Raw genomic sequence first — 19403 nt, 5'->3', positions numbered from 1 at the left:
TTTTATTTTTCCAAAAGCCTATGGGAATCTGTAATCAAGTAGGGCTGATTAGGCAGACCTTCTCTGCTGGCCTGTATCTAGACACCATACTCACTGTTTCTCCAGAAGCTCCCGCCAAATCAGAGGCTGATCCATACATGTGTCAGCCACCCCGGTTACCCTTTCTTATGTAAGCTCAAAAGTTCCTCAGAGGCCACTCAAGTACCCAGAAGGCATGTAGAACCCACAGGGGCAGCTATGCCATTTATGTCGAGGACACAACCCACCACTAACCTGCTATGGAAAGATAGAAATCCTTGAAGTCCTTGATCTCCCGGGAGCCCTCGCAGGCAGCAAGACACTCATAAAAGGCCTTGAAGAAGTCAGGAAGGGCCAGCTCCATGTCCGTGATGCACGTCCTCCAGTTCTCACCGTTGTACCCCCGCACGGCTCGGATGAACAGGCTCTGGAATCATCAGAAAGTCTACAAATAATAAATGATGGAGAGGATGTGGAGAAAAGGGAATCCTCCTACACTGTCGGTGGGAATGTAAATTTGTACAGCCACTATGGAGAACCGTAATGACGTTCCTCAAAAAACTACAACTAGAGCTACCATATGACCCAGCAACTCCACTCCTGGGCATATATCCAGAGAAAACTCTAAATTCAAAAAGATACATGCATCCCTATGTTCATAGCAGCACTATTTACAATAGCCAAGACATGGAAGCAACCTAAGTGTCCATCAACAGGTTGCATGGATAAAGAAGATGGAATATTACTCAGCCATAAAAAGAGTGAAATAATGCCATTTGGAGCAACATAAATGGACCTAGAGGTTATCATACTAAGTGAAGTAAGCCAGACAGAGAAAGACAAATACCATATGATATCACTTATATGTGGAATCTAAAAAATGATGCAAATGAACTTGTATACAAAACAGAAATAGGCTCACAAAGTAGGAAAACAAACTTATGGTTATCAAAGGGGAAAGGGGTAGGGGAGGGATAAACTGGGAATTTGGGATTAACAGATACACACTACTATATATAAAATAGGTAAACAACAAGGACCTACTGCATAGCCCAGGGAACTATATTCAATAGCTTGTAATAACTATAATAGAAAAGAATCTGAAAAATAATACATATATATATATATTCTATGCGTAACTGAATCACTCTGCTATACACCTGAAACACTGTAAATCCACTATACTTCAATTAAAAAAAAACAAAAACAAACAAACAAACCAAAAGCAGGCTCTGGAAAGCAGAGAGAAGCCAAGGAAGGTCCAGACGTGAAGGGAGAGAGATCTGTCCTCCTGAAAGGAATCAGACCATCATCAAGCTCTACTCTCATTAGCTCTGGAGAAACCATGCTCACTCTTAATTATAAATAGGAAACCAATCAGTAACTTACCTATATCTAGACTTTTCTACCCTGTTCACAGTGGTACACTTATTTTATTTAATTCAAAAACTAGCAGGTGCAATCCACCAGAGGGCAGACAGCAGAAGCAAGAACTACAATCCTGCAACCTGCAGAGCGAAAACCACATTCACAGAAAGATAGACAAAATGAAAAGGCAGAGGGCTATGTACCAGATGAAGGAACAAGATAAAACCTCAGAAAAACAATTAAATGAAGTGGAGATAGGCAACATCCCAGAAAAAGAATTCAGAATAATAATAGTGAAGATGACCCAGGACCTCAGAAAAAAGAATGGAGACAAAGATCAAGATGTCATAAATGTTTAACAAAAACCTAGAAGAATTAAAGAACAAACAAACAGAGATGAACAATACAATAACTGAAATGAAAAATACACCAGAAGGAATCAATAGCAGAATAACTGAGGCAGAACGGATAAGTGACCTGGAAGACAGAATGGTGGAATTCACTGCTGCGGAACAGAATAAAGAAAAAAGAATGAAAAAAAATGAAGACAGCCTAAGAGACCTCTGGGACAACATTAAACGCACCAACATTCACGTTATAGGGATCCCAGAAGGAGAAGAGAGAGAGAAAGGACCTGAGAAAATGTTTGAAGAGATTATAGTCGAAAACTTCCCTAACATGGGAAAGGAAATAGCCACCCAAGTCCAGGAAGCGCAGAGAGTCCCAGGCAGGATAAACCCAGGGAGAAACACACCAAGACACATAGCAACAAAACTGACAAAGAAAAATTATTAAAGGTAGCAAGTGAAAATGACAAATAACATTCAAGGAAACTCCCATAAGGTTAACAGCTGATTTCTCAGCAGAAACTCTACAAGCCAGAAGGGAGTGACATGATATATTTAAAGTGATGAAAGGGAAGAACCTACAACCAAGATTACTCTACCTAGCAAGGATCTCATTCAGATTCGATGGAGAAATCAGAAGTTTTACAGACAAGCGAAAGCTAAGAGAATTCAGCACCACCAAACCAGCTCTACAACAAATGCTAAAGGAACTTCTCTAAGTGGGAAACACAAGAGAAGAAAAGGCCCTATGAAAACAAACCCAAAACAATTAAGAAAATGGTAATAGGAACATACATATTGATAATTACCTTAAATGTGACTGGATTAAATGCTCCAACCAAAAGACACAGGCTCGCTGAATGGATACAAAAACAAGACCCATATATATGCTGTCTATAAGAGACCCACTTCAGACCTAAGGACACATACAGACTGAAAGTGAGGGGATGGAAAAAGATATTCCATGCAACTGGAAGTCAAAAGAAAGCTGGAGTAGTAATACTCATATCAGATAAAATAGACTTTAAAATAAAGAATGTTACAAGAGACAAGGAAGAACACTACATAATGATCAAGGGATCAATCCAAGAAGAAGATATAACAATTATAAATATATATGCACCCAACATAGGAGCACCTCAATACATAAGGCAAATGCTAACAGCTATAAAAGAGGAAATCAACAGTAACACAATAATTGTTGGGGACTTTAACACCTCACTTACACCAGTGGACAGATCATCCAGAGAGAAAATTAATAAGGAAACACAAGCTTTAAATGACACAATAGACTAGATAGATTTAATTGATACTTATAGGACATTCCATCCAAAAACAGCAGATTACACTTTCTTCTCAAGTGCACATGGGACATTCTCCAGGATAGATCACATCTTGGGTCACACATCAAGCCTCAGTAAATTTAAGAAAATTGAAATCATATCAAGGATCTTTTCCAACCACAATGCTATGAGATTAGAAAAATTTACAGGGGAAAAAATGTAAAAACCACAAACACATGGAGGCTAAACAGTATGTTACTAAATAACCAAGAGATCACTGAAGAAATCAAAGAGGAAATCAAAAAATACCTAGAGACAAATGACAACGAAAACACGATCTAAAACCTATGGAATGTCTCTAGCAATACAATCCTACCTTAAGAAACATGAAAAATCTCAAATAAACAATCTAACCTTATACCTAAAGGAACTAGAGAAAGAAGAACAAACAAAACGCAAAGTTAGCTGAAGGAAGGAAATCATAAAGATCAGAGCAGAAATAAATGAAATAGAAACAAAGAAAACAATAGCAAAGATCAATAAAACTAAAAGGTGATTCTTTGAGATGATAAGTGAGATTGATAAACCTTTAGCCAGACTCATCAAGAAAAAGAGGGAGAGGACTCAAATCAATAAAATTAGAAATGAAACAGGAGAAGTTACAATGGACACCGCAGAAATACAAAGCATCATAAGAGACTACTACAAGCAACTATATGCCAATAAAATAGACAAGCTGGAAAAAATGGACAAATTCTTAAAAAGATATAACCTTCCAAGACTGAACCAGGAAGAAATAGAAAATATGAACAGACCAATCAAAAGGAATGAAATTGAAATTGTGATTAAAACCCTTGAAACAAACAAAAGTCCAGGACCAGGTGGCTTCACAGGTGAATTCTATCAAACATTTAGAGAAGAGCTAATACCCCATCCTTCTCAAACTCTTCCAAAATATTGCAGAGGAAGGAACACTCCCAAACTCATTCCACGAGGCCACCATCACCCTGATACGAAAACCAGACAAAGATACTACAAAAAAAGAAAATTACAGACCAATATCACTGATGAATACAGATGCAAAAATCCCCAACAAAACACTAGCAGACAGAATCCAACAACACATTAAAAGGATCATACCAGGCTTCCCTGGTGGTGCAGTGGTTGAGAGTCCGCCTGCCAATGCAGGGGACACGGGTTCGTGCCCTGGTCCGGGAAGATCCCACATGCCGCGGAGCGGCTGGGCTCGTGAGCCATGGCCACTGAGCCTGCGTGTCCGGAGCCTGTGCTCCGCAACGGGAGAGGCCACAACAGTGAGAGGCCCGCGTACCACAACAAAAAAAAAAAAAAAAAAAAGGATTTACCATGATCAAGTGGGATTTATCCCAGGGATGCAAGGATTCTTCAATATACGGAAATCAATCAATGTGATACACCATATTAACAAACTGAAGAATAAAAACCATATGATCATCTCAATAGATGCAGAAAAAGCTTTTGACAAAATTCAACACCAATTTATGATAAAAACTCTCCAGAAAGTAGGCATAGAGGGAACCTACCTCAACATAATAAAGGCCATATACAACAAACCCACAGCGAACATTTTCAATGGTGAAAAACTGAAAGCATTTCCTCTAAGATTAGGAACAAGACAAGATGTCCACTCTCGCCACTATTATTCAACATAGTTTTGGAAGTCCTAGCCATGGCAATCAGAGAAGAAAAAGAAATAAAAGGAATACAAAGTGGAAAAGAAGAAGTAAAACTGTCACTCTTTGCAGATGACATGATACTATACATAGAGAATCCTAAAGATGCCACCAGAAAACTACTAGAGCTAATCAATGAATCTGGTAAAGTTGCAGGATACAAAATTAATGCACAGAAGTCTCTTGCATACCTATACACGAATGATGAAAAATCAGAAAGAGAAACTAAGGAAACAATCCCATTCACCACTGCAACAAAAAGAATAAAATACCTAGGAATAAACCTACCTAAAGAGGTAAAACACCTGTACTCAGAAAACTATAAGACACTGATGAAAGAAAGCAAAGATGACACAAACTGATGGAGAGATATACCATGTTCTCTCTTTCGTTCAGATTATCTTCAAATCACTGTTTAGTATTGTGTGTCTTATCTTAATTTAAAAAAAAAGTAACAGGCACTTGATAATAAAATCAAGTTTGAATAAAGGAAAAAAAGAAAACTCTAGTGACAGAAACCAGAGCAGTGGCTGCCAGGAGTCAGGGGGTAGGGCAAAGCCTGGACTGCACAGGGGTATGAGGGAACTTTTTAGGGGAGAAGAAAATATTCTACATCATGATTGTGGTGGTACCTTTGATAAAACTCATCGAATTACACACTTAAAATTAGTAAATAAGTTTTAAATCGATTCAAGGAAAAGATAAAGCTTAAGCAAGTGTCAGATACCCCTCCCCCTAACAGTGAAGTATGAACTAGGAGTGCCACACATCAGTACAAGTTCCTGGGGAGGGCAGCCGCGTGCCAGATAGTGGAAACGTCAAGGAATTTCTGCTAACTGTTGCCTGGAGCAGGTAAAAGAAATAATTAGGGCTGAGGAAGCAGCCTGGTTTCACAAGAAATAAGTGGAGATCTTGGATGCATGCGGAAACCTGACAAATTGGAGGGGCCAAGACAGGCCTTGAAATATGCATGGGGCTCTCCATTTGTAGTTTTGTTTTCAGTTGCTCTGGAATGGGGTATTTGAGGGTCACCCCTGGGACCTGAAATTTTCACCCAACTAAAGGCCTCAGGTTAAGAAGGTGGGTCTCCTTATACCTCCTGGGCAGGCAGCATTTCCTGGAAACAAGACAGGCAGAGAGCTGAAGGGGCTTTGTCTGGAGATTGGGTACGAGAGCAGCAACACCAGGCCGCTGGCTCTGCAGAAATGGCAGCATGGCAGCAGCAGGAAAGCCCTGCAGAGAGAGGAAGCCCCTGGGCACGGTGGAGATGGTGGGGAGGGGGCAGCCCGCCACACCCAGCAGGACTCCAAAGAGGGCAAGAAGGGTGCAGCTGCTTGCAGTGAAGCACAGTGCATTCTGCTCCCCAAACCCTACCCCAAAAATGACAGGGAAGAAAGTAAAAAGACTTCAGTCCTTTCATGGGAGAACTGGAAAGGAGCAAGCAGCAGACAAGAGATTTCAACAACTTTTGGAAAGACAAAAAAACAAATTATCAGAGAGGAGGGACCTCAGAGCAGGCGAGCTACACACTCGTAGGCACCTGCAGGCACCAGGGACCACAGAGGCTGGCACAAGGCATGGGAAAGAAAGCAGGGCTGAAAGTCTGAACAGAGCTGTTGGAACCCTGGGTTCCCCCACCAGCGCCCACCTGCTCACCTAAGGGACCACACCTCCCAAAGCCGCTCCTTGCCAGAGACTGGTGGTCTCTTCTAGAGACTCTACCCATAAAGGCTGAGGGGCCAGGGAGCAGGCATAGCAGAGCCTGCTATCAGTCCAGGCATGGGCTGAAAAACCAGGAATCAGGTAAGGTCTCAGACTCAGCTGTGAGACCCCCATCCCTCTCCCGAGACTGGCTCTCAGACACCAGTAGAGAAGCACGGACACCCCACCAGCCCTGCAGGAGGCTGGAGAATCCTTCCCTGGAAAACTGAAGGGCTCCAGGAAAGAGACTTCGCCCACTATGTTTGAGGGTCACCACCAGTGAAAAAGTGAGCTTGAGATCTGGTCCCACGATAGGAAACCCTGGAGTCAGACCTTAGGATCTAACGGCTCCCATGGGTACTTTCAACACATCCCTCTGTTTTCAACCCTCCACTGGTACCCACACCCCCAGAGCCCGAGCTGGACAGGGCCAGACAACAGTAAGTGCTCAAAGGGCTCAGATTCTTCCTCTTCTTATTATCCTCATTCATTCTCATCAGAATTCCGCGCTGCAGATGCAGAGACTTAAGTAGCCTCCAATCTGTCAAGTCAGTCCTCCTAGCGCCTCTATTTCCTTTCCAACTTAAGATATAAAGTTGTGTGTGTGTATTAATATATATGTTTCCTAGCTTCATCAGAAATGGAGAATTATATTTCTGTTTCTCCTATTCTTGGTCATTTTCAGATGATTTCCAAGACACGTCTTTATTCTACCATCTTATTCTACCATCACATGACCATATTTCTAAAATGTAGCATTTAGAAAAAAGTGGCTTTAAAATCATCATGGAAAGTAAAATTGCATTCTTAAATGGATCAGCTAGGTGTTTAAAAGGCAATCATTTCTATTGTCATAATATTCACTAAATGTCATCAAAAATCACTAGCAGTCCCTTGATGTCAATAGATGTTCACTGAGATACGCTTCTTTGACAGCTCGCATTGCAAATAACCACTGTGTAAAAATGCAAATATACCTCATACAACTTGGTTTCCAAGTCTTTAATGTAGTCCTCGGCATCGGGCAGGCTCTTATAATAAGCCATGTTTCTCTTCATCATTTCATCATCAGGATGCTTCAGTAGATAGGTGTGAGCAGCTGCAATGGCTTTTGGAAGATTATTTGCCTAAAATACAAAGAAGAAAGAGAAAAGCTACTCAATGGGTGATGAGCGTGAACGTCTGTTCAGTCCTTCGGCAACTTTGTGTTTCTACACAATGTTGGAAGCGAAGGGTTCAGTGATTTCCAAGACCCAGCAAGACCTGGTCCAGCCACTCTGGAAGAGTGTTCATTCGCTGCAGGTGAGTAGATGGCCTTTGTGTGCCTGTCCCGATCTACACCCTGCAGTCTCCACCCTACCCTGCCCTGCCCAGGAGGCTGGTGTACAGGCTGTCACAGCGGACTCCCTTGTCCCCATAGCTTCCAGTGGGTTCATCAATGAGGAGCTCCAACAGGAACCCAACAGGAGACTGAAGGAAGGGAAGAGAGTAAGGCTGGGCTGTTAGTGTCCTGGCTCCCTCCCTGCAAGGTCGCTCCCTTGACTGAAGGTCACAGCCCCTCTCAAAGGGGGCCTCTCCTTCTGGTATCTCTCCTTCTGGCTTCCAGCAATTGGTCTCTCCCTTGCCCCTTCTGGCCTGGGTGGGGGAGTGTCACACCTCACTATCACTAGCCCTTGTAAATACCTGCTTTATTAAAAGTTCCTCCAACTACCCAGTATGACTATATCACATCTTTTCTGCCAGAACCTTGACAGATGTATCAATACTTTCCAGAGTCTCTCACAGAATCTCCACTTCACTGTTCTCAGTGATTCCCACCACCTCCTCACTTACTCATCCATTCACTCAGCAAATATTTGTTTCAAGCTTCCTACATGCCAGGCACTGTTCTAGGAAATGGGTTTGTAACAATGAGCAAAACAGGGAAAGAATCCCTGCCTTTACGTACTGGACATGCAGGTGAGCCCTCCCTATTCCCGTAACCTTGATCAAGAGTCTTTTTTTTTTGGTGGGGGACATGCCTCCTTATGACCTGTTTATTTCAAGTAACTGACCCAACCTGTACCAAATGGATTCATTTCCTCTCTCTCTCCTCTATCTATATATATAGATACACACACACACACACACACACATCATATACATGGGTCTACAGGTGAATACTTGCAGATAGACATGTTGACATGTAACTTTACTATTTCATGGATATATGTGTACTAATATATTTTATACGCTATATAATGTAATATATGTAATACATTATAATTAAAATGTATATAATTATTTTTGTAAATAAGTTCATTTGTATCTTTTTTCTTAGATTCTGCATATAAGTGATATCATATGATATTTCTCTGTCTGACTTACTTCACTCAGTATGACAGTCTCTAGCAACTCCATGTTGCTGCAAATGGCATTATTTCATTCTTTTTTATGGCTGAGTAATATTCCATTGTATATATGTTCCACATCTTCTTTATCCATTCATCTGTCGATGGACATTTAGGTTGCTTCCATGTCACAGCTATTGTAAACAATGCTGCAATGAACACTGAGGTGCATGCATCCTTTCAGACCGTGTTTTTCTCCAGATATATGCCCAGGAGTGGGTTTGTTGGGTCATATGGTAGCTCTATATTTGTTTTTTTAAGGAACCTCCATACTGTTCCCCACAGTGGCTATACCAATTTACACTCCCACTAACAGTATAGGAGGGCTCCCTTCTCTCCACACCCTCTCCAGCATTTATTGTTTGTGAATTTTTTGATGATAGCATCTTTTGTGTCATCCTGTGTTCTGTCTCCCTGCTTTTCACACCTCTTTGTGGTCTCAGCTAATGTGTCTGTCTCCCCCTCCAGCCTCTGAGCCTTGAAGGACCCAGCAGTGTCATTCATGTCTGCACTCCTGGTACCTGGCACAGTTCCTGCAACAAAGCAGGACTTGGTAAGTACCAGTGATTTGGATGTAACATCACCACTGCATAATATTTTCATGAAATTAATTCATGTTTCCCTCTATTTCCCTCTCTCTCTTCTCCTCATTAGGTGGTGGTCAGCTGATTCTGAGTTTCACTGCCTCATGGGAGGTAGCTGTCTGGTCAGGACACAGAAACATGACAAAAGCCCCTGTACTCTTGAGAGAACTTGGCAAGTATGGGAAGAGGAGGAAATCGGGAGAGGGAGCTGCAGGAAGAAGCTGACTGGCCTGGAAGAAGAAGAGGGAGGAAGGGGAACCCTCTAGGCCAGAAGAAAGTCCCCCTTGGGGTCTGCAGGGGCAGCAAGGTCTGTGGCCCTTGACCTTCAGGTTTGGCACCTGCAGGCGGAGCCCAGGAGAGCAGAAGTCCTTAGAGAGGAATGGGATGCTCTGGGGGCGGGAGGCTCAAGAGGTGGGCAGCCGAGGATAGGGACACCTCCCTGTGTGGACACGCAAGCAGCAAACAGAGGATCCCCTGCGATGCCCTGGCTCCTCGGTGCCCTGGAATCACAGCACAACCTGGTGGGGGGGAGGGGAGGCCCCTGGATCTCGTGCACAGAGACTCCTTCAGCCAATCCAGAGGGACACTCGGGGGCAAGAATTAGGGAATTCAGTTTGGAGAGAGAAAAATAAAGGGATACTTGGCACACTCTGGATTTCCGAGAATCAAAGGATAGCACATACCTGTGCAAAATTGCCCCAGCATGGGAGCCCAGTCATTTGGAGACAATGGCAGTGGCTGCCCTGGAGGAGTGATGGGTGGTGATAACGACAGACTCCCAGAAGCCAGTGCTGATATTGGAGAATGCCAGCTAGTGACCTGGAGTGCGACTGCCTTTTTTTTTTTTTTTGGCTCTGCTGCCGGCTGCTTGTGGGATCTTAGCTCATGGACCACGGATGGAACTCTGGGCTGGGGTGGGGGGGGGGGCGGAAGGGGGATGGGGAAGCACAGAGTCCTAACCACTGGACCACCAGGGAATTCCCAGAACTGCCTTTGAAAGAGGTCTACAGACAGCTTTATACTCCTGGCTGGAAAAAGGCCAGTCTGGCAGCCAGAAGGAAGGGAAGAGTATGAATGCAGCCCTTTTTAAAGCATGTGCCAATGAAATTAGATTCTCTGATTCTCAGAAGAGCACTTAGAAAGAGTGGCACAGGGTGGGATTTTTAAGGCCTCTCACTCAGGACCTGAGTTTTACAAAATGGAATCCCTTCCTGAAGGATGATTTTATTCACTTTTAACTCCAGCTCTGTCAGCTGGAGCATGGAGCCACACCTTGACAGTTAAACCTCTGACAGCCCCCAGGCAGGTTTTAGAGAAGGAGGGGGTGGGGGAACCTACCCTGCCATGGGTTCCTGAGAGACAGCCACCTGCATGAGAGGCTCCCAGTCACCTGCCAAACCAGCCACCCCTCAACCAGGGGAGGACAGAGTCCAGGTCCAGGCAAAGAGGGGGTAAGCATGCCTGTGAGGCAGCCAGCTCTGTCAGCTCAGAGTTCAACAGTCACCAAGGATTTGATAAAGCGCTGGGGCCCACCTGTTCCTCGGCCTGTGGGGAAGATGAGCATTTCATGGAGATGGCGGCCACAGAGAGAACCCACAGCTCATGACATGAACCTAAGTCAGGCTGGGGGCATGAAACCTACCGTGGTTTCAGATCCTGCTAGGGCAGGAAGCACCATCCATCTCCAGTACCTGTCGCCAGCCGAATGAATGTGCCTGTCACCAATTATTTCCTCTCTACCCAGAAACATAGTTTGAAAATACAAACTCCATTAAGGAAAAAAAAAAAATCAGCCACACAATATCATCACCCCAAATCACTTTTTCAGTGATTTTCAGTTGAAGCAATTAAGTGAAGGTTCTGGTTTATTTATAAAATTCTAAACTTCTCCCTGCCCTGTAAGTGATCTCAAAATACTAAGACAGATGGTATTATACTGACTTTTGTTTTTTGGCTGCACCCCACAGCTTGCAGGATCCTAGTTCCCTGACCTGGGATCGAACCCATGCCCCCTGCCATGGAAGTGCGGAGCCTTAACCACTGGACCGCCAGGGAATTCCCTATACTGACTTATAAGTAAGTGATTGTTACAAGACCTACAAAGGGTTTTGAGAGAAGCTATGAACTTCCTAACCTTTGAGGATGTCAGGATGGAGGAAACCCCTGCCTTCCGGTCATATTGTAGCACTGCAGTCCCCTCCTCCCTGCAGCACTTGTTTCAAAGTCATCTGTATATTAGAGAAATCAGAGCTTCCACTATTCTCCAGGTTTAAAAATAAAACGTTTTCCCCTCGATTATGTGACTCAAATTTGGCTCAGACTGTATTTGCCAAAAGTTCTACAAAAAAGAGAGAGGATTAAAACGAGTCCTTTTTAGCGTAAAAAACACTGCTTGTATGAGTCAGCCATTATTTCTGCATTTCATACATTCTGGAAATGTATTAATCTTATCCCCGTTCTATTTTAAAATTGTCTTTTTATTGCCAGGACAAACATTCACAAATCTGATACTTATATAAAACTGTAATTAGGCATAAAAATAACCCAGCTTTTCTCCTATTTAGGGTTTCTGCTGTTTTATGGCTCATATGAATGCAACAGACACGCAGCTCCGTTTCAGGGAAATATGAAAAACAGATCTTGCAGCCCAAAGACTGAAAGCAAAGTTTAAAAACTCGTTTTCGGTTAGAGAAAATAGAAACTGGACTTTGAGAGGGCTCTATTGGCAACACCCGGTGAAGACCCACCAAGCTAAAACCTGTTTATCCAGTAACAGGGAATTCGGCCCCTCTTAAAACTTGTGGGTCCCCAGAGTAAGGACTTAAAGGACAGAGACTGCAATTTGTGGCTCTTTTTAGCCAGCAATCACAGGCAGAATGTAAGCAGCCACAAAAAGGAGGAAGACAACTGTGTTACATTCTAGATGAAAGACAGCCAGCCCAGAGCGCCAGCCCTGATGAATCACAGCGCTCAGCTGCTTCTCCTCCAGGCAGGGAAGTGTCCTTCCAAGGAGCCCTGCCCTTTCCTGGCCTTAATTTCCTCTTTAAAAGGGACCGGCCGGCTCCGCAGGTCCTCTTCCGCCCTATTACTGAAAGGCACCACTCACTTGAGAAATGGGATTTTAATCGTATATACCAAAAAAGGAGTCTGTCTTCAAATAACACTGTGCTAGGCGTTCTATGTATGTTCTCCGCCTCAGAACAACCCTTCAAGAAAAGTATTTTCATCTCTATTGAAGATGAAGAATAGGGGGAACAGGATTTGAAGGCGTCCTTCCGCAGCGCGGGGTGGGAAAGAACTAAGTCAAGAAAGAGCGTTGGGACGCGGCCCAGTACCGAGGGACAGAGCCTAGGCCTAAGGGGCGGGGCCTAGGCTTGGGGGGCGGGGCGAGGCGAGGCGGACTTGCCTTGAAGTAGGCGAACTGCAGGAACTTGTAGGGCTCTCGGCGCTGGAAGTCGGCCAGCACTTCGCGGCTGGGCTGCGACTGGCGGAAGGCCGGCAGGCCCTGCTTGCAGCGCTTGAGGCAGTGCGCGCGGCGCAGCAGGCCCCCGAAGAGGCGCAGCTCTGGGTGACGCGCGAGGCCGGCGGCGGGCTCGGGCTGCGGCGTCGCGCTGCAGTTGCGGTGGCAGAAGGCCTCGCTGTCGCGTAGCAGGCGGTGCAGCCGCAGGCTGATCTCCAGATAAACCACGCTCTCCGCCCAGTGCTCGCCGCTGTATTGGTCCAGCGCGTGCCGGTAGGCCGACTCGAGCGGCATCAGCTCGTCCCGAGGGAAGCTGCGGAAGCTGTAGCGCTCGTACTGGGCGCGCCCGGAGCGCAGCGCGCAGCCAGCGCACAGCAGCGCCAGCAGCGCCGCAGCCGCCCGGCGCCCCGGCTCCATCGCTCCCGACGGAAGGAAGGAAGGAAGGAAGGAAGGAGGGGTGCGAGAAGGAAAGGAAGCGGGAGGACTGAGCGACGCGGCGAGCCGAATGCTGGGGAGGCGGGGACGCCAGCCTCCGGCCCGCCCCGTCCGGCTGCCCCTCCCCACCCAATCCGGGGGTCCGGGCGAAGCTGCCCGCGCGGAGTGGGTGTCCTGGGGAGGGGCGCTGCCCTCTAGTTCCTGCACGATCTAACCCGTGATCCTGGGCTCCACGGTTAGCTCCTTTATAAAGAGGGCGGTCTGCAAGCCAGGCGCGGCCCTAATGGATCATAGATCAGCGCTGCTTACACTTTAGAATCTCTTAGAGGACTTGTGAAAACGCAGATTCCTGGACCGTGACCCCAGAGTTTCTCATTCAGCAAGTCTGGTTGGGATGGGGGTCTGAGGATCTGCGATTCTAACCAGCACCCTGATGAGACTGATCCTGCGGGTCCACGGCCTACACTTTGATGGCACTGCGACGACCTCATTTCAATGAGAAAGACAATGCATAAACAAAATTAATAAGGATGTCAGTGGCGCTTTGTAAACTGTTAAGCTAATCAAGTTGAAGATGCACACACCTTATGACTGCCATTCCACTCCTCAGAATACGCTGGAGAGGGAATTCCATGGCGGTCCGGTGGTTAGGACTCGGCGCTTTCACTACTGAGGGCGTGGGTTCAATCCCTGGTGGGGGAACTAAGATCCCGGGAGCAGTGCGGTGCGGCCAAAATTTTTTTTAAATAAATAAAAGAATACGCTCGAGAAACTTATATGTGTGCATCAAAAGATGCGGAAAGGGCTTCCCTGGTGGCGCGGTGGTTGAGAGTCCGCCTGCCGATGCAGGGGACACAGGTTCGTGCCCCGGTCCGGGAAGATCCCACGTGCCGCGGAGCGGCTAGGCCCATGAGCCATGGCCGCTGAGCCTGCGCGTCCAGAGCCTGTGCTCCGCCACGGGAGAGGCCACAGCAGTGAGAGGCCCGCGTACCGCAAAAAAAAAAAAGATGCGGATAGAGGGGCCTCCCTGGTGGTCCAGTGGCTAAGACTCCGTGCGCCCAATGCAGGGAGCCTGGGTTCCATCCCTGGTCAAGGAGCTAGATCCCATATGCTGCGACTGAGAGTTCGCATGCTGCAACTTAAGATCCTGCATGCTGCAACGAAGATCCTGTGGGCCGCAACTAAGACCCGGTGCAGCCAAATAAATAAATAAATTAATATTTTTAAAACAAATAAATAATTTACAGAAAAATTAAAAGGATAGTAGAAACAATTCCTATATAGCCCTCATCCACATTCACAAATTGCTAAGTTATGCCACATTTACTTTCTCTATATTTATCTCTATGCTTTTTTCTGAATCATTTGAGAGTACATTGCATACATGAGGTCACTTCCCCCTTAATCTTTTAGTATTGATATGTATGTCCTAAGAACTAAACTACAGACAATGATCAAATTCAGGAAACTTAGCATTGATGGAGGACTAATCTATATTCCCTATTCCTGTTTTGTCAACTGTCCTAATAATGTCTTTTTTTTTTTTTTTTTTTTTTTGCGGTACGCGGGCTTCTCACTGGTGTGGCCTCTCCTGTTGCGGAGCACAGGCTCCGGACGCGCAGGCTCAGTGGCCATGGCTCACGGACCTAGCCACTCCACGGCATTTGGGATCTTCCCGGACCGGGGCACGAACCCGTGTCCCCTGCATCGGCAGGCGGACTCTCAACCACTGCGCCACCAGGGAAGCCCCATAATAATGTCTTTTACAGCACTTTATTCCCCTGGGCAGGATGCGATCCAATATCCTGTGTTGAATCTAGCTGTCTCTTCTACTTAGTGTTCTGGAATCTGAAACTTCAGCTTTTCTTGTCATACTATTGACACTGTATAAGAATACAGGCCAAAACAACAATGAGATCCACTACACACCTATTAGAATGGCCAAAATTCAAAATACTGACAACACCAGATGCTGACAAGGATGTAGAACAACAGGAACTCTTCATTCGTTGCTGGTGGGAATACAAAATGGTGCAGCCACTTTGGAAGACAGTGTGGCAGTTTCTTACCAAACTAAGCACACTCTGCCATACCATCCAGCAGTTACATTCATTGATATTTACTGAAATAAATTGAAAACTTATGTCCACACAGAAACCTGCACACAAATATTGATAGCAGCTTTTTACATAATTGCCAAAACTTGGAAGGAAACAAGATGTCCTTCAATAGGCGAATGAATAAATAAACGGTGGTACATCCAGACAATGGAATATTACTCAGCACTAAAAATAAATGAGCTATCAAGCCGCAAAAAAGACATAGAGGAAACAAACGCATTTTACTAACTAAAAGAAGCCAATATAAAAAGGCTATATACTTACTGTATGATTCCAACTATATGGCATTCTGGAAAAGGCAAAATTTTGAAGACAGTAAAAGGATCAGTGGCTGCCAGGTGTTGGGGGGAGAGAGGAATAAACAGGCACAGCACAGAGGATTTTTAGGGCAGTGAGACTATTCCGTGTGATACTATAATGGTGGATAGATGTCATTATACATTTGTCAAAACCCACAGAATGTGAAATGCCAAGAGTGAACCCTAATGTAAGCCATGGATTTTGGGTGATTATGATGTGTCAAAGTAGCCTCATTTGTTGTACTCAATATACCACTCTGGTATGGGATTCTGATAGCGGGGAGGCTGTGTGTATGTAGTGATGGGAGATATGTGGAAAATCTCTGTACCTTTCACTCAGTCTTGCTGCAAACCTAAAACTGCTTTAAAAATTAAAGGCTATTTTAAAAAATAACACAGTCCAGTTATTTTATAAAAAGCCCTTCACTTGGGCTTCTCTGATGTTTCCTCATGATTAGATTCAGATTAAGCTCTTTGGACTAGAATACCATCCTTCTCGGCTGTCACAGGAGGAACACACTGTCTTACCTTATCACCTTATCAGTGACATTAATTTTGTTTACCTTGTTAAGGTCGTATCCATTTTCTCCACTTCATTTTTTTTCTTTCGTAATTAATAAGTGTTTTGGCTATGACACAGCAGCACAGTTCCTAATAGCAGAAAGCAGAAATAACCTGTCTAAAAACAGAAGAGTGGATTTTTTTTTTTTAGAGAGAGAGGATGTGTGCAGAGGAAAATATTTTACAGCGGAGGATAATGAAAGAATTACAGCTACACATAACAACACAGTTCAACCTTAAAAAGAAAAAAAGAATGATTCCACTTGTCTAAAAGTTTAAAAATATGCTAAAGTACACAAAATATTATTTAGGAATGCAAGTAATACAGTCTTATTTCATACAAACACGCAGGGTAAAACTGTAATGAAAAACGAGCCATAAACAAAATCTTTGGAGAGTGGTTTCCTGTAAGGCGGAAAGAAGGACATGGAATTGGAAGAGGGTCGCAGGAGGGAGAGGGGATGCAAGTGAATATGGGAACATTCACTGCATCATTTTTTTTATGCCATACATATATTTTAAAGATATTATTTTAGGGCTTCCCTGGTGGTGCAGTGGTTGAGAGTCCGCCTGCCGATGCAGGGGACACGGGTTCATGGTCTGGGAAGATCCCACATGCCACAGAGCGGCTGGGCCCATGAGCCATGGCCGCTGAGCCTGCGCGTCTGGAGCCTGTGTTCGCAACGGGAGAGGCCACAACAGTGAGAGGCCCGCGTACCAAAAAAAAAAAAAAAGAATTGGGGAGAGAGTGTGGGGCAGCAAAGGTTAACTGGAATTGCCTTTGAGGAGACGGTCGTGGGTGGGCAGGTGGAGGTGGAGGGAACAGTTGCTTCCTGTGATAATTCAACACAATTTATAAATGGAAGTGAAACCAGACAATGTCTACGGTGGCTGACCCTTGCTGCGGGGGTCTGTTCTGCTTCACTAGAGCTGTGTCCAAGAGTGTCTCCTCCCTAAAGGAGCCAGCGTCCCCCAGGTGACTTTAATGACAAATTCTCTTTCATGAATTTATTCATTCTTTCAATACACTGTTCAGCATCTACCTTATACCAGGTCCTGCCCTTGGCACTGGAATGCAAACATGAATCAGACATATATCCTCGACTGAAAGGAACTTCCAGTCAAGTAGAGATAAGACATCTGTAGTTTTTTCATTTGTTCCATTAACCTATAGTGAACCTATAGGCACTGTTTTAAATAAATATCACCTCTTTCCTAAGGGAACTCAAAGTCTGGAGAAGACATAAGTAAACTTTCAATAACCCACCACCAGAGCTGGAAAGAGTGCTGTGTGGGCCCCAAAGAGAGCTGGGTAACTGTCTTAGTGGGTTCAGGCTGCTATAACAAAATTACCATAGACTGGATAACTTATAAACAGAAATTTATCTGTCACAGTTCTGGAGGCTGAGAAGCCCAAGATCAAGGTGCTGGCAGATTTGTGTCTGGTGAGAACCTGCTCTCTGGTTCATGGATGGCCGTCTTCTCACTGGGTCCTCACAGGATAGAAGGGGCAAGGAAGTTTTCTGGAGTCTCTCTCTTCCTTTTTTCTTTGGCTGGGTAGCTTGCGAGATCTTAGTTTCCTGACCAGGGATTGAACCCAGGCCACGGCAGTGAAAACACCAAGTCCTAACCACTGGACCACCAGGGAATTCCCTGAAGTCTTTTTTTGGCCACGCATCATGAGGGATCTTAGTTCCCCAACCAGGAATCATACCTGGGCCCCTGCAGTTGTAGAGCAGAGTCCTAACCACTGGACCGCCAGGGAAGTCCCAGGGGTCTCTTTTTTAAAGGCACTAATCCCATTCATGAAGGCCCCGTCCTAATGAACTAATCACCCCAAAGACCTCAAAGACCTCACCTCCAAACACCATCACTTTGGGGATTAAGTTTCAACATATGAATTTGGTGGGGGCTGGGGGTGGGACATAAGCATTCAGTCTATAGCACTAATCTAGTCTGAGTCTGGGAAAGTTTCTTGCAAGAGGCCACTCTTTTTTTCTTTTTTTTAAATTTATTAAATTTATTTATTTTTGGCTGTGTTGGGTCTTCACTGCTGCGCGCAGGCTTTCTCTAGTTGAGGAGAGCAGGGGCTACTCTTCCTTGCGGTGGCTTCTCTTGTTGTGGAGCAGGGGCTCTAGGCACGCAGGCTTCAGTAGTTGCAGCACACAGACTCAATAGTTGTGGCTCGCAGGCTCTACAGCACAGGCTCAGTAGTTGTAGTGCACGGGCTTATTTGCTCTGCGGCATGTGGGATCTTCCCGGACCAGGGCTCGAACCCGTGTCCCCTGCATTGGCGGGTGGATTCTCAACCACTGCGCCACCACGGAAGCCCCAAGAGGCCATTGTTGAACTCCTTTAAAGGGCCTGAAAAAATGGAATAGAAGTTTGCTGGGGGCAAAAATGAACAAAGGAAGAAGATTCTGGGCGAAGAAAACACTACAAAGGAGAAGACAAGTGATGGGACTGGAGGCCAAATAACAGCATAGGAGACCCCTCAGTGTGATCTCCACAAGAAAAATGAGAGCCTGGGAATTCCCTGGCAGTCCAGTGGTTATGACTCCATGCTGCCACTGCTGGGGGCCTGGGTTCAATCCCTGGTCAGGGAACTAAGATCCCACAAGCTGTATGGCATGCCCCCTACAAAAAAATAAAATTAATTAGTTAATTAAATAAAATAAAGAAATATGAGGGCCTGAGTTAAGGCACAGACCATAAAGGGTCATAACACAGAGAAAGATAAATGTCATAAGTTAGATGTAGGTAGAGCGGTGTGGAAACTGTTAGAAGGAAAAAACTCCTTCAGCTAGTGCAAGCACTGATTACTTCATTACAAAAGAGGTATTAAATCTGGGACTTGAATTGGGAATGAGTTGTGACCTATGGTCCTAAAAGCAAAATCTAAGAGGACCTCCCCAAAACCCACGGTTAGAGAAAGTTCAAGAAATACGTACAGGCAACGGTAGGCTGCAGAGTAATTTCTTCATGTTCAACAAATAATTATCTTATCCTGGGCTAGAAAATAGAGGCTGAGGCAAGGACTAAGTGCTCATTCTTTATTTGGGAGGTAAACCCATGACAGTGGGAGAGACAGGAGAGGCAAAGAGGGAAAGGAAGGATGAGATGCA

The 19403-nt window shown here is 45.0% G+C and overlaps 1 protein-coding gene across 1 annotated transcript in view; it reads right to left on the bottom strand.

Moving 5' to 3' along the window:
- The window catches only part of CRTAP (cartilage associated protein), a 33654-nt gene extending 20177 nt beyond the window's left edge, over window positions 1–13477 (bottom strand). Inside the window, exons 1-3 of the mRNA XM_060021378.1 lie at window positions 12810–13477; window positions 7407–7556; window positions 274–445 (exon numbers count right to left, since the gene is read on the bottom strand). Coding sequence (XP_059877361.1) covers window positions 274–445; window positions 7407–7556; window positions 12810–13280 — 793 coding nt within the window. The 5' untranslated portion in view covers window positions 13281–13477. The remainder of the gene's footprint in view (window positions 1–273; window positions 446–7406; window positions 7557–12809) is intronic.
- Between the last annotated feature and the right edge of the window lie 5926 nt (window positions 13478–19403).

Source organism: Delphinus delphis, chromosome 10 (assembly GCF_949987515.2).
Source record: "Delphinus delphis chromosome 10, mDelDel1.2, whole genome shotgun sequence".
In the NCBI taxonomy this organism is placed as follows: Eukaryota; Metazoa; Chordata; class Mammalia; order Artiodactyla; family Delphinidae; genus Delphinus; species Delphinus delphis.
Note: the sequence above shows the minus strand (reverse complement) of the source record. Positions and strands in the feature narration are given on the sequence as shown.